At 56.7% G+C, this 12141-nt stretch overlaps 1 protein-coding gene across 1 annotated transcript in view; it reads right to left on the bottom strand.

Annotated features, from left to right (window-relative positions):
• NUP210 (nucleoporin 210) overlaps positions 1-12141 on the bottom strand; it is an 88728-nt gene that overhangs the window by 44578 nt on the left and 32009 nt on the right. The window contains exons 7-14 of the mRNA XM_043886453.1: positions 11825-11983; positions 11199-11267; positions 9614-9720; positions 8548-8688; positions 7586-7723; positions 6500-6655; positions 4588-4786; positions 956-1101 (exon numbers count right to left, since the gene is read on the bottom strand). Coding sequence (XP_043742388.1) covers positions 956-1101; positions 4588-4786; positions 6500-6655; positions 7586-7723; positions 8548-8688; positions 9614-9720; positions 11199-11267; positions 11825-11983 — 1115 coding nt within the window. The remainder of the gene's footprint in view (positions 1-955; positions 1102-4587; positions 4787-6499; positions 6656-7585; positions 7724-8547; positions 8689-9613; positions 9721-11198; positions 11268-11824; positions 11984-12141) is intronic.

Here is a 12141-nt window from a genome sequence, read left to right as displayed (position 1 = left end):
CTCCATGAATATGCTAACTGCAGGCACAGAACCACACACTGCAGCATTATTTTTTAAGAGGGGAAAGCGTGGGAACAGCCCAAACACCCATCAGCAGGGTGGTAAACTGTGGTCTATCTTTATGACCAAATAGCAAGCAAAGACCTTCCCATGTGTATGTGAAGAGATCTGCAAGTTATCTTCTTTGTTTTTCAAGTAAAGGAGCAAGGTGCAGGACAAGATGTAGAGCCTAGTACCTTTTGAGGACAGAGGAACAGGCAAAAAAAAACCCACACGTAACTATGTGTGGTGATGGGCGTCGAGTAGATTCATGGTGATCGTTTCACAGTACAGACAGGTATCAAGTCACTGTGCTTCACGAATGAAACTAACACAGCATTATCTGTCAATTACATCTCAACAGGAAATCCAAAACAGCCCTTGGCTGTTGTCTGCCCTGCATCAGACACTGCCCAGGGCTAGGGCTTCAGAGATGACGTTTCTAATGTCCCTGAGCTTGCTTCTAGTGGGGCAGGAGGAGAAGGAAACATACCCTAAACCAACAGGCCTGCTCGGGTCTGTGTGAGGCTGCATGACCCCACCTGGGAGGAGGGGCCCGGCCTTTCCTGCCCACACGTCAACTACTAACCCTGCTGAGCACCTGCTACCTCCTGGGCACAGTTCTCGGTCCATTTCGTTTTGCTCAAACCCTCCTCCTCACTAAGGCAGGTGTTAGCCCCATTTTACAGGCAAGGAAACTGAGGCCCTGAGAAGTTAAACCAAAGTGGCAGAGTTGGTGCGGGACCTGGATTCAGACGCGGGAGTTGGTGTCACAGCAAAGGCAGCGTGCTCTGAGCAGGAACACACTTCATGCCTTCTGCACGCGTGTGCACTGGGGTCCCAGACGCTGACGCTCACCTGGTGTCAGGTGAGGGGGCACGTCCGGAGGGGAGCGGAGGGCGGGGCCCGGGCTCACCTTGAGGGGCAGGTAGGCGGCGATGGTGACGCGGGCGCTCAGGTGCACGTGGCCATGCCTATAGCTGACGAGCAGCGCGGTGTAGCCCTGGGCCTCCGCCCTCACCGTGACGCCGCTGCAGTGGTCAGGCCCCGGCCGCAGCCTGCCTGCAACGGGAGCAGCAGAGGTCAGCGAGCATGTGCCTCTGTCAGGGGAGACCCGACGGGCTGGCACCCTCTTTCACGCAGGGCTTGATACGAATCCAATTTTTTTAATGTACCATTTTCAAGCATAATTCTCATACCAAAAAGCATACGCACATCATAAGCATACAGCTCACCACTTCACCCGGCAGACTGAACACGCCCTGTTTCTAGGCCCGGGATGAAGTACCAGCATGACCTGCACCTCCCCGTGCCCCTCCCCAGAGGAAAACCACTGCTCGCTGACTTCTAAGAGCAGAGCCGGATCCTGCTGGCCTTGGAACTCAAACAAAGGGAACTGCAGACAGAAGTCCTTGGTAACCGGCTCTCTCCCGCTCAGTACTGGCAAATCACTCAGAGTATTTTCTGGGCTCTCTGTTTTATTTCCCCGGCCTCTAAGTCTGTGCAACCGCCACTCTGATTCAATTACTATAACTTATCATAAGGACTTTCCCAGGTGGCTCAGCGGTAAAGAATCCACCTGACAAGCAGGAGATGTGGGTTTGATCCCTGGGTCGGGAAGATCCCCTGGAGAAGGAAATGACAACCCACTCTAGGGTTCTTGCCTGGGAAATCCCACAGAAAAAGGAGCCTTGTGGGCTACAGTCCACGGGATCACAAAGAGTTGGACACGACTCAGCGACTAATCAACAGCAACCTGTAATAAGTCCTGAAAATGGGAAGAATGAGCTCTCAAAGTTTGTTCTTTTTTCAGCATCACTTTGGCTATTCTGGATCTTTGGGATTCCACACAAATATCATTTTTCCACATTCATTTTACTCCTGAGAGGTTTTTTTGGTGGAATCTTTAGGGTTTTCACATATTAAGACTGTATCACTTGCAAACGGATACACTTGTATCTTCCTTTCCAGTCTGGGTGTCTTTTATTTCCTTTTCTTGCCCAATAGCTCCGGCTAGGACTTCCGCTATCACGTTGAAGTGGTAACAGCAGGCACCCTTATCTTGTTCCGGGTCTCAGGGTAAAGGTTTTCAGCCATTTACCACGGAGTCTGATGTCAGCTGTGGTTTTCATATACTGCTTTTATTAAGTTCGTGGAGTTTCCTTCTATTTCCAGTTTGTAGACTGATTTTATCATGAAGAGGTTTTGAGATTTGTCCACTGATTTCTCTGCCTCCATTGAGATAATGATGCGGTTTTCTTCCTCTGTTTTACTAACGCGGTGTATCATGTTGATATTAGACTGTTGAGACACTGCCCTCCAGGAGTACATCCCACCTGGGGCTGGCGTTTAGCCCTTCCAACGTGCCTTTGGCCGTGCGGGGCCATGAGGACGCACTGAGTTGCCAAGAGCACGCGCGGCATTTCTCTGGGGATGCATTTCAGCGTTTCTATCGGCAGGCCACAGACAGCAGGATTTCTTCTCTGGTCCTTACTGCCTGGGAGCATCTATGCTCAGCGTCATCACTTTCGCCAACCATCCTTCCCTAAATGGCTGTCTTGACTCACGCTGCCACCAGCAGCTGCGTGACACCCCCCGCCAATCCGCGGTATTTTCCACCTGTTTGAAAAAAAGCCATTCTGGTGGTATTTTACAGTTTTTTTCCCCTAAACATTTAGAAAGGATGATGTGGTGAGGCTGCACACCCCGCCCCTTAGATCCCACAGCGAACATTCGTTTCTGCTCTTCTGGCTGCCTGTCTACCCACCCCCTTCCCCCACAACAGTCCGTCCCAGAGGTTACGCGTCTAAAAGTGAGCCTCAAGCATCGGCTTTATCCTGGACGCCTTTGCACACACGTAACTACAGGTCCGTATTTCTTTAGGCTCTTTTCCCCCTAAGGCGGATGTGCACAGGGTGAGGTACACAGACCTGGAGGAGAGCCCGTCGGCAGTTCTGACAGAGGCAGCGCTGGGACCAGGACTGTGGACCCCAGCCCTGTCCTTTCTCCTCGGTCCCCCGGAGCTCGTGGCCGCAGCCCGTGGACGCCCCTCCAGGACACGTGGGGACGGGACGGGGCCGCGGGCCTCTCTCCTGCCGTCGGGAGGACGGGCCTCTTCCTTCTGTGCTGACGCTTTGCTGCTGTTCAGTCGCTCAGTCGTCCAGCTGTTTGTGACCCCGTGGACGGCAGCCCACCAGGCTCCTCTGTCCATGGGATTCTCCAGGCAAGAGTACTGGAGTGGGTCGCCGTTTCCTCCTCCAGGGGATCTTCCTGACTCAGGGATCGAACGCAGGTCTCCTGCGTCTCCTGCTTTGGCAACCAGATCCTGAGCTGCGGAACCACCTGGGAAGGCCATGCTGATGTCTGCCTCCCCGCTAAACAGTGGCTTCTCTGAAGACACAGAGCCCATAAGGCCTGGTTTCCCCTGGACAATCTGAGAAGATGCAACTGCAGCTACAGGGGAGTATGTGAATACGGTGATGTCCCGGGATGTTCCATGACATCCGAGCAGCTTTGCATTCAAACAGCTCTGTGAAGGACCACAACCACGGTGACCCCAGAGACGAGCCTACAAACACCTCTGACTGCCAAGTTTCCTAAACCCTGCCAGGATCCAGGGGTCACTTCTCTGCTCAGAAACCAGCGGTGGCCCCCAGTCCTGGCCACTTTGAGGTCAATGTACCCCAAAGCCCCAGTGATGCAGGGTTTGACAGGTTCTGCAACCCCAGGCCACTGTGTGTGCACGCGGCCCATAGGCGTGCCCACAATCACTGCTCCCCACCCCTCTCACCCTGCCCGGGGTGTACTCACCCTCAGGCATGGTTTGCATCACCTGCAACCCTAGGTGACTCCTGGGCCGACACCCCAGGGAGGCCCCGTTTCCCGGGCACTAAGGCTCTGGGTGGGTGTTGCACACACCCAGCCTCACATTCCATCCTGAGGACCTGGCTTTGGGCCCTCGGGGGACCCTGGGCAGTGACACGGCCGCGGTCTCTCTGTCCAACACGTGGCTGACCACAGCCCCCCTCCCACAGCGGCTCTGACGCCAAGTGAGGTCATGCACGCCAAGGTCATGCACGCCAAGTGCACGCAGCACACCCGGCAGGAATGACACCACCACCAGCATCACCACCGACTTCACCACCCAGCCCTCAGGGGGCCCGGTTCCAACGGCCCTGGAGGGGCAGACTGCCGGGTCACAGTGCGATTCTGTCACTCATCAGAACCCCTACGGACAGTGTACTCTGAGCACCCGCCACATTCCAGGTACCGCGAAGGGCACCACGACAGGAGAGTCTACTTAGGATGACGCCCACTTTAGAGACGTGGAAACTGAGGCTCAGAAAGCCGAGCGACACGCAGGCCACACGTCAGAAAGGTGCAGAGCAGACCATAGCTGGGGGTGGACAGGGGACAAACGCCATTTCTCAGGCTGTGACCCCTCCGCTGGCTCAGCTCCTGACTTAGGAATCTGGGCAAACCACGCTGAGAAACTAGGTCATCGGCAGTGACCCCGCCAGTCGGCAGCCACTCACAGCACTGCGTTACCTGGGAGTGGCTGGAACACGCCCTGGTTCTCTACCTCCACCACCAAGTCGAAGTGGGAGCAGTCGCTCAGGGTGACCACATCGTCAGCCCCGCCCGGCATGAGGCCATGGATCCTGAGGGGCAGCTCCAGGCTCTGGCCCACGCGGGCCTCCACTGGGCACGGGGCGAACTCCATGCCGCTGGGCTCGATCACGTACACCTGCAGGATAGGGTTTGGGGGGTACGGTCAGCCGGCTACACAGAGGAGGAAGAGCGCTGCTCAGCTTTGATTCCTGCGTGTGGGCACTCAGGACCAGCTAGTGAGAAGCCTGAGCTTGGGCGACACGATGCTTTGTGCAGGGGGCAGAGACGTTCTGGGCAGAGATGCAGACAAGGCTTCCCTGGGAAGGTGACACATGAGCTTGACCTGGGAGTGTGTCAGAGATGGCCAGACCCAGTCTGGCTGAAGAGACGGTCTGTGCAAAGGCCCTGAGGCACGTACAGCTCAGCACGTCGGAGGGAGGTAAAGAACAGGGGAGCACAGAGTGAGAGGCGTCACCGGCATCAACACCAAACAAAACTGCCCAGACGCCAGGCTCTGTTCCAAGAACCACACGAATTCACCCCATCCTCTCAGCCTCCTTGTCAAGAAGGTCACCAGTGTCTCTGCCCGATAAGGACCCTGCTGTGGGGGTTGAGAGCCTGCCCGGCTGCAGCAGGGTGAGTCTGGGCCAGGCAGGCAGCCCCGGAAGCCAGGCTCCGACCACTACAGACACTGCAGGGCGGTGTGCAGGCTCTGGGCTCAGCGGCGGGTGGGCGGGGCACACTCTCTGAGATGAATCGGCCTGCAGCCACAGGAGGGGCTCACAGATCACCCTAACACTTGGAGCATCCGCTACAGCTAAGCTGTTTCGGTTACAATCCTCCTTACATGAGAGTCTGGGCCTCCCAGGAGGCGCTTGTGGTGAAGAACCCGCCTGCCAGTGCAGGAGACACAAGAGAAACAGGTTTGACCCCTGAGTTGGGAAAATCCCCTGGAGGAAGGCGTGGCAACCCACTCCAGTATTCTTGCCTGGAGAATCTCATGGACAGAGGAGTCTGGCGGGCTACAGTCCATGGGGTCGCACAGAGTCGGACATGATAGAAATGACTTAGCATGCACACAAGACTTAGATGGATCCTTAGGTAGGTGTGTGTGAACGGAAATAAAAAGAGGAGGATAACCTGTGCATTAATGTCCCAAATAATGTAGAAGGTTGGGACTGGACAGGCTATGTATGGAGCTTCCATTTTGGCCCTAAATGGAGTGATAAAAGCAGCTGAGATCAGGGTCAGGCAGTCAGGAATGTGCTGGGGTCAGGAGGCCACCAGCTGGGGCTGTCCAGGGCTCGGCTGCAGGGGGTCACGCCCACCTTCGGCCGTCACTGAGTTGGTCCCACATCACTTGGGATGGACGCCAGGTGTAGGGTCCCCGTGATGGGGACTCCTGACTCGGATCTGAACAGGAACCAGAGGAAAGGAGCAGGCTAGTCTCTTGGAGTCTGGGGGCTTCCTCTCCCTATGAATTTACAACCCAGCACCCAGCGGCCTTTCTGATGCAGAGTCCTAGCTTTCGGGTTGGAGGGCCTTCTAGAAGGACTCCTTTGAGTATCTCGTGTTTCTGAATCCTCTGACCTCCCTTCAGAATCCTGGCAGTCCCACCCCTGCCAGGTGTGGGATGGGATGGCTGTCTCCTGGGTCTGTCCATGAGCTCAGGGCCAGGCTGGACCTGACCCCCGACCCCCCTCACCACAATCCCAGCCAAGGTTTCTGACCCCCGACCCCCCTCACCACAATCCCAGCCAAGGTTTCTGAACTAAGCCTGAGGCTGGTTAAGAGGGTGGCTCCGATCACTCCCCGAGCCGCCCTGTGACCGCCCTGACCCAGGCCTCACCTTCATCTCGCCGAAATGCAGCGGGTTCTGCACGTCGTGTGCCTGGATCACGCTGACCCCCGTGTCACTGCCTGTGGTCATCACGCCCTTGACAGTGACCGTGGCCACCACAGAGCTCGACGAGGACCAGCTGAAGTTCCCGCTGCCGCCGTGGGCCTGGGGAGGGAAGGCATCACCGGTCAGCCCACCTGCCCTGCCCCGCCATCCCTCTCTCTCTCACACCTCTGCTCACACGTGTTGGCACTGCGTCACCGCGTGGAGACACAAGGCATCAGCCAACGTCCGGCTGGCACTGCCCGCACCCCTTGCTCTCCCCGCCCTGTCTCCTTCTGGTCCTCGTATTCCACGGACCTCTGACTGGCACACACGTGTATGCACATGCCCCGACAGTGGCCCCAGGACCCAGGGGCACCTCCGAGCTCAGGCTGCAGTGGGAAGACCCCAGCCACAGAGTCGTGACGTCCCTGCCCCTCCTGCACACACTCTGCCCACTCCAGCCATCTGCCGTGAAGTCAAGGACAGCCCAGCGGCCTTTGCATCAGGGGCCGGGAAGGTGACACAGCTGAGGGAAGAGACAGCGGGTCCCAGAGCACACACAGGACACCTGTCCTCACTGCAGGCAGACAGCGGAGTGGACGGAGGGCGGCCCCCACAAACCCCAGCCCCCAAAGGCCCTGGGCCCTGCCACCAACGCTGGGGGACACGTGAACTTCAGAGACCAAGAACACCAGACATGCGAAGGAGTTGGAGACGTCTCCCCTGCCAATTCCAAGGTTTTCTCTAAAGATATTTACACTGCTTCCAGAAAGCAATTATTTTTACGAAAAATAAAAACCACATGTGAAAGTTAAATCCATAATCCGGACTTTCTACCTCGTGATTTCTTTTCTATTTTTCAAGGTTTTTTCCTAATTGCCAAAATACCCTGCTGTGATAGAAAACCTTGGAAGATACAGAAAGCATAAAGACTTTGATTTCAAATTCTTTCAACCAATAGATGGTAATTCAACACAAACAGAATGGAGTTCAAGCCCCAACACATGGAAACACCCAAAGAAAGTCACCCAGATGGAGCCTCCCAGTTACCTTTATCGTGTACTGATAGGCGCCTGCCTTTGGTTGCCATGGAAATGTCAAGATGCTCGGATGAAGGGTGATGGGGCTGTGGATTTCTACCTCCTGCTGGTTCCACACAGGCACCCGTAATGTGTGGACCCCTCCATCCTGCAAGGGGGCGAGGGAGACACACACCAACATGACAACCAGACCCCGCCCCTCCCCTCAGACTGTGGGGGAGTGGGAAGGAAGACGCCGGGTACCCTGCAGCCTTCTTTGTCTCCATGGAGACGGCTTTCGGTGGCTCTTCAACCGCCACTCAAGTCAGCACTGCTTGACCGCATCCTCATGGCACTCCTGCCGGGATGGTTGTGGTTATCCCCACTTTACGGATGGGGAAACCGAGGCATGAGACATGAAAGCCACTTGCCCAGAGCCCCCAGAGCAGAAGTGGCCGCTTCGGTAGGAATCTCTGCCTGGTCCCCAGGCCACAGCGGCCTCCACCAGGCCCGGGAGAGGTGTAGTAGGGAGATGAGAAGCCCTTCACCAAGCTTCCAATCAGTAGAATCTGCTCCCACTGAAACCGACTGGCCTTTCAAAAACAGGTGGGAATTTTAAAACTCTGAAGGACCCAAAACAGCCAAAGAAACACTCATGGGTCCCAGTTAGTGCACAGCTGGACACACGGGCCGAACACTGCTCCCAACAAGGCTTGCTAAACCCGGTCCCAGAGGTGAGGGCTCGCTTTTTCAGGAGCCAGCAAGGGGCAGAGGAAGAGGGGCTCTGGTCCACCGCAGGGACAGAGGACAGGGGACAGGGAAGGGCCAAAGCCCCCACCCCTGATGCCCCTGGGAGCCTAGAGTGGGAGGGACCCCCACGGCACCCGTGAGAGCACTGAACTCTCGGGGCCCCAACTCCTCCAGCTCATTCCACCCTGGGTGACAATTCTGCCTGCAGAGGGCCCGGGGCAGCCCAGGGAGGTGCCAACTTGCCTGGTCCACCACAGAGGTGAGGGCCGCCTCGATGACTGTCTGGCCCCTCTTTGTCGCCCTGACGTGATGGTACGACCCATTCTGGGAAGAAGCCAGCACCTCAAAGAACTCCACAGGGAGCACAGTTTCAATACGGATGTTCTGGAAGGCAACGCAGGCTGGTGAGAGATTCTGGGACAACTCAGAGAAGTCAGGATGCGGAAAAGAAGCCACGTGGCCCCCAAAGAGTAGTCGGGCCAGCCTGATGAGCTGCACGAAGCCCGGGATCTGCGCTCTGAGCCCCGAGCCTCAGACCCTCCCAGGCTGTCCTCCGTGTGTGACCCAATGAGTCGGCGCTCAGGAGCGCGAAGCCACAGTTGGCGCTCAGACCCTGTGATCCCAACAAGGAAACCACCAAATACAAAGAATGACAACGGAATCCCTTAGCACTAACTTCCCCCCAAAACGGTGATGGAGCGAGTCTAGTAACACAAAGAAGGCGGTGCCTTCTACCAAAAGGCTGAAGGGAAACTTCAGACCCCACGAGGAAGGTCTGGATATTCTCAGGATCCTGAGAGTTGCTCACAAAGGAACAAATGCGGCCAAGATGCCTCTCTGTCTGCCCGTTTGTGTGAAGCTCTTTCCAGAACCAGGAAGCTACTGGGCTTGGTCTCAGTTGAGGGGCCTCTGGACAGTTCAAAGGCATCTCTGGCCCTGAGCCCCTGTAGGGCCGGGAAGGAAGGATTCTCAGTGGTGAGGTCCCTGGGCTAACAAGGAGGGAGCAGGAGGGCAGATGGGAGACGCCACCCCCGCCACCATCACCGCCTCTGTGACCCTGCTGCCTGCAGCCTCCTCTCCCTGCTCCAACTGATGGGAGTGCGGCCTTAGGGTGCAGACTCACAGGCTCACGGGGCCCTGAGATGCCCAAGGTTCCCCATGACAGGGTTTCCCAGGGATCCAGCAGTACTGTAAGAAGCACCCCAACTCAGCCCGCCTACTGGGGGGCCCGGTGATTTGAGGAGGCTCTTCAGGGACCTGCTCCAGGATATGTACCCCTACACCCCCACCAGGCCCGAGGGGGACTCACATCCGACAGGTAGACCTTGTTACCAGACTTGTCCAGCACTTCGACGGTGATTTCATATGGGCGGCCGGTCTCGAGCACCCACCTGCCACCCGGGTGGACCGTGAACCCTGTGGAAGAGGCAGGGGCACAGAGCCTCAGAACTGGGGTCACAGGGTCCTGTGGCTCAGGAAGAGGGTAAACCAGGCCCCGTGAGCATGGGGCCATGGCCACTCCCCTGCTCGCCTCCCAGGGAAGGACCAGCGCCCGTGATTGGCAGATCTAACGCCCACAGCAGGCCTGAGCGCTCAGGACCCAAGCTGCCCTCACAGGCCCCTGGGCCAAACCGGAACATTCACTCCTGGTGGCTCCAGGGCCCATTCAAACTTGACCCTCTCCACGGTGGGCCCAGCTCTGACCCACAGTGAGCCTGCACCCTGAATCCACAGTAGGTCTGCACTCTGATTTCACAGTGAGTCTGCACTCTGAGTGCACAGGAGGTCTGCATCCTGAGTGCACAGTAGGTCTCCACTGAGTGCACAGTAGGTCTGCACTTTGAATCCACAGAGTCTGCACTCTGAGTACACAGTAGGTCTGCATCCTGAGTGCACAGTAGGTCTACACTCTGAATCCACAGAGTCTGCACTCTGAGTACATAGTAGGTCTACATTCTGGGTTCACAGTGTGTCTGCATTCTGAATCCACAGTGAGTCTTCACTCTGAATCCACAGTGAGTCTGCACTCTGGGTGCACAGTAGGTCTACACTCTGGGTGCACAGTGGGTCTGCACTCTGAATGCACAGTGAGCCTGCATGCTGAATCCACAATAGATCCACACTCTGAGTGCACAGTGAGTCTGCACTCTGAATGCACAGTAGGTCTACACTCTGAGTACACAGTGAGTCTGCATGCTGAATCCACAATGAGTCTTCACTCTGAATCCACAGTGAGTCTGCACTCTGAGTGCACAGTAGGTCTACACTCTGGGTGCACAGTGGGTCTGCACTCTGAATGCACAGTGAATCTGCACTCTGAGTGCACAGTAGGGCTACACTCTGAGTACACAGTGAGCCTGCACGCTGAATCCACAATAGATCCACACTCTGAGTGCACAGTGAGTCTGCACTCTAAATCCACAGTAGGACTGCACCCTGACTCCACAGTAGGTCTACACTCTGAATACTACCCCTGGGCAGCTCCTGGGCCCTGGCTATGCCCCTCTGGATCCTCTGTGGCTCAGAATTCCTCCCCTCCTCTCTAGGCCTCCAGCCCTCCCCTTCTTCCCTCCAAGACATCTTGCCCGCATCCGCAGCCATGATGCAGTCTGGGCAGAGCCCAGGTGTAAAGCCAGGAGACAGAGCCCTCCCCACTCGACTCTGTCCTGGTTCCCTCCCTGAAGAGCAGGTTACCGGCTGGACTTTGGCCCACCCTCCCTCCGCTTGTCCTGTACACAGACAGGGGAAGGACTGGGGGTCAGGGTGGGAGCTGATGGCCCAGGCCTCCCAGCCGGCAGATCTGGCCAAAGTGAGGCCATTGTCTGGGGGGCTGTTGCTCTTACCTGACTCTTTACCTCCTGGAATCCCAGACAACCCAGGACGCGCACACTCACCTAGGTACCCGGGCTCCACCACGTAGATTGTGCTGTTGGGTAACCGGGATGCTCCCTGCATGCGGATGCCTGGATTTTGAATTAAGGCGCAATGAACCGGCTGGCAGGCTTTGGTTTGGCTCCTGCGGCTCCCTCATTATCAACATCACGCAGGCAGAAGCAAGGATGGAAGGGCCTCTGCCTGAGGCCCTGCAGAACACAGGTCTTTTCCAGGATCAGTGGCCATAGGGCACTTTCTCCACTCAAAAGGGGGCCTCAACAGGGAACCTGGAGACCACCTGGGCCACGTGAACAAGTCTGGGACACATGAGAACCCACACGCTGGTGTGGGAACAGCCTAGGCTAGGCCCCTTGGATGAGACCAGAGACAGTTCCAGAGGCGGAGAGGGGGGCTCAGCCCCAGCCACCGCCTCCATCTCAGAGCCTCTCCAAGGAGTCCTGCACCGAGGTGAGCCATTCTGCTCAGACACCGTGCTATTTTGGTCCTTTTAGATTTTCAGACCTTGAGGGAGAACAGGGCTATTTTTAGCCTCGCCAAGGTTTCAGGGAGAAAAGTGACTTGACTTCCAAACAGCACGTCTGTGCAGGACACACAGGTGCGGGCGCGCCAACCGGGAAAAGGATACTCTTGTGGCCGAGGACCAGGCTACTCTGTCCCAGCTGCACGGCGGTGACCGTTGACGTGTCCTGGGCCAAGACCGCCACAGGCCGGCCCGGGGCTCCCTCTGGGTCCCAGACGTTGTTCAGAAGCTGTAGCTCGTACTGATCGGACGGCATTGAGAGTTCTGGCCACCCAGAAACAGGGATGAGCAAAGCAGACAGAGAGAACCAAGACAGGAAATGTTAAAAGTCAATGTCACTCCCCCCCACACCCCCGCCACCAATCCCTGGATCCTGCTGTCAGTACAGATGCTTGATTTTTTTTTTTCCTAATTCTTTTCAA

Source organism: Cervus elaphus, chromosome 24 (assembly GCF_910594005.1).
Source record: "Cervus elaphus chromosome 24, mCerEla1.1, whole genome shotgun sequence".
NCBI classification, from domain to species: domain Eukaryota; kingdom Metazoa; phylum Chordata; class Mammalia; order Artiodactyla; family Cervidae; genus Cervus; species Cervus elaphus.
This window is presented reverse-complemented; position numbering and strand designations above follow the sequence as displayed.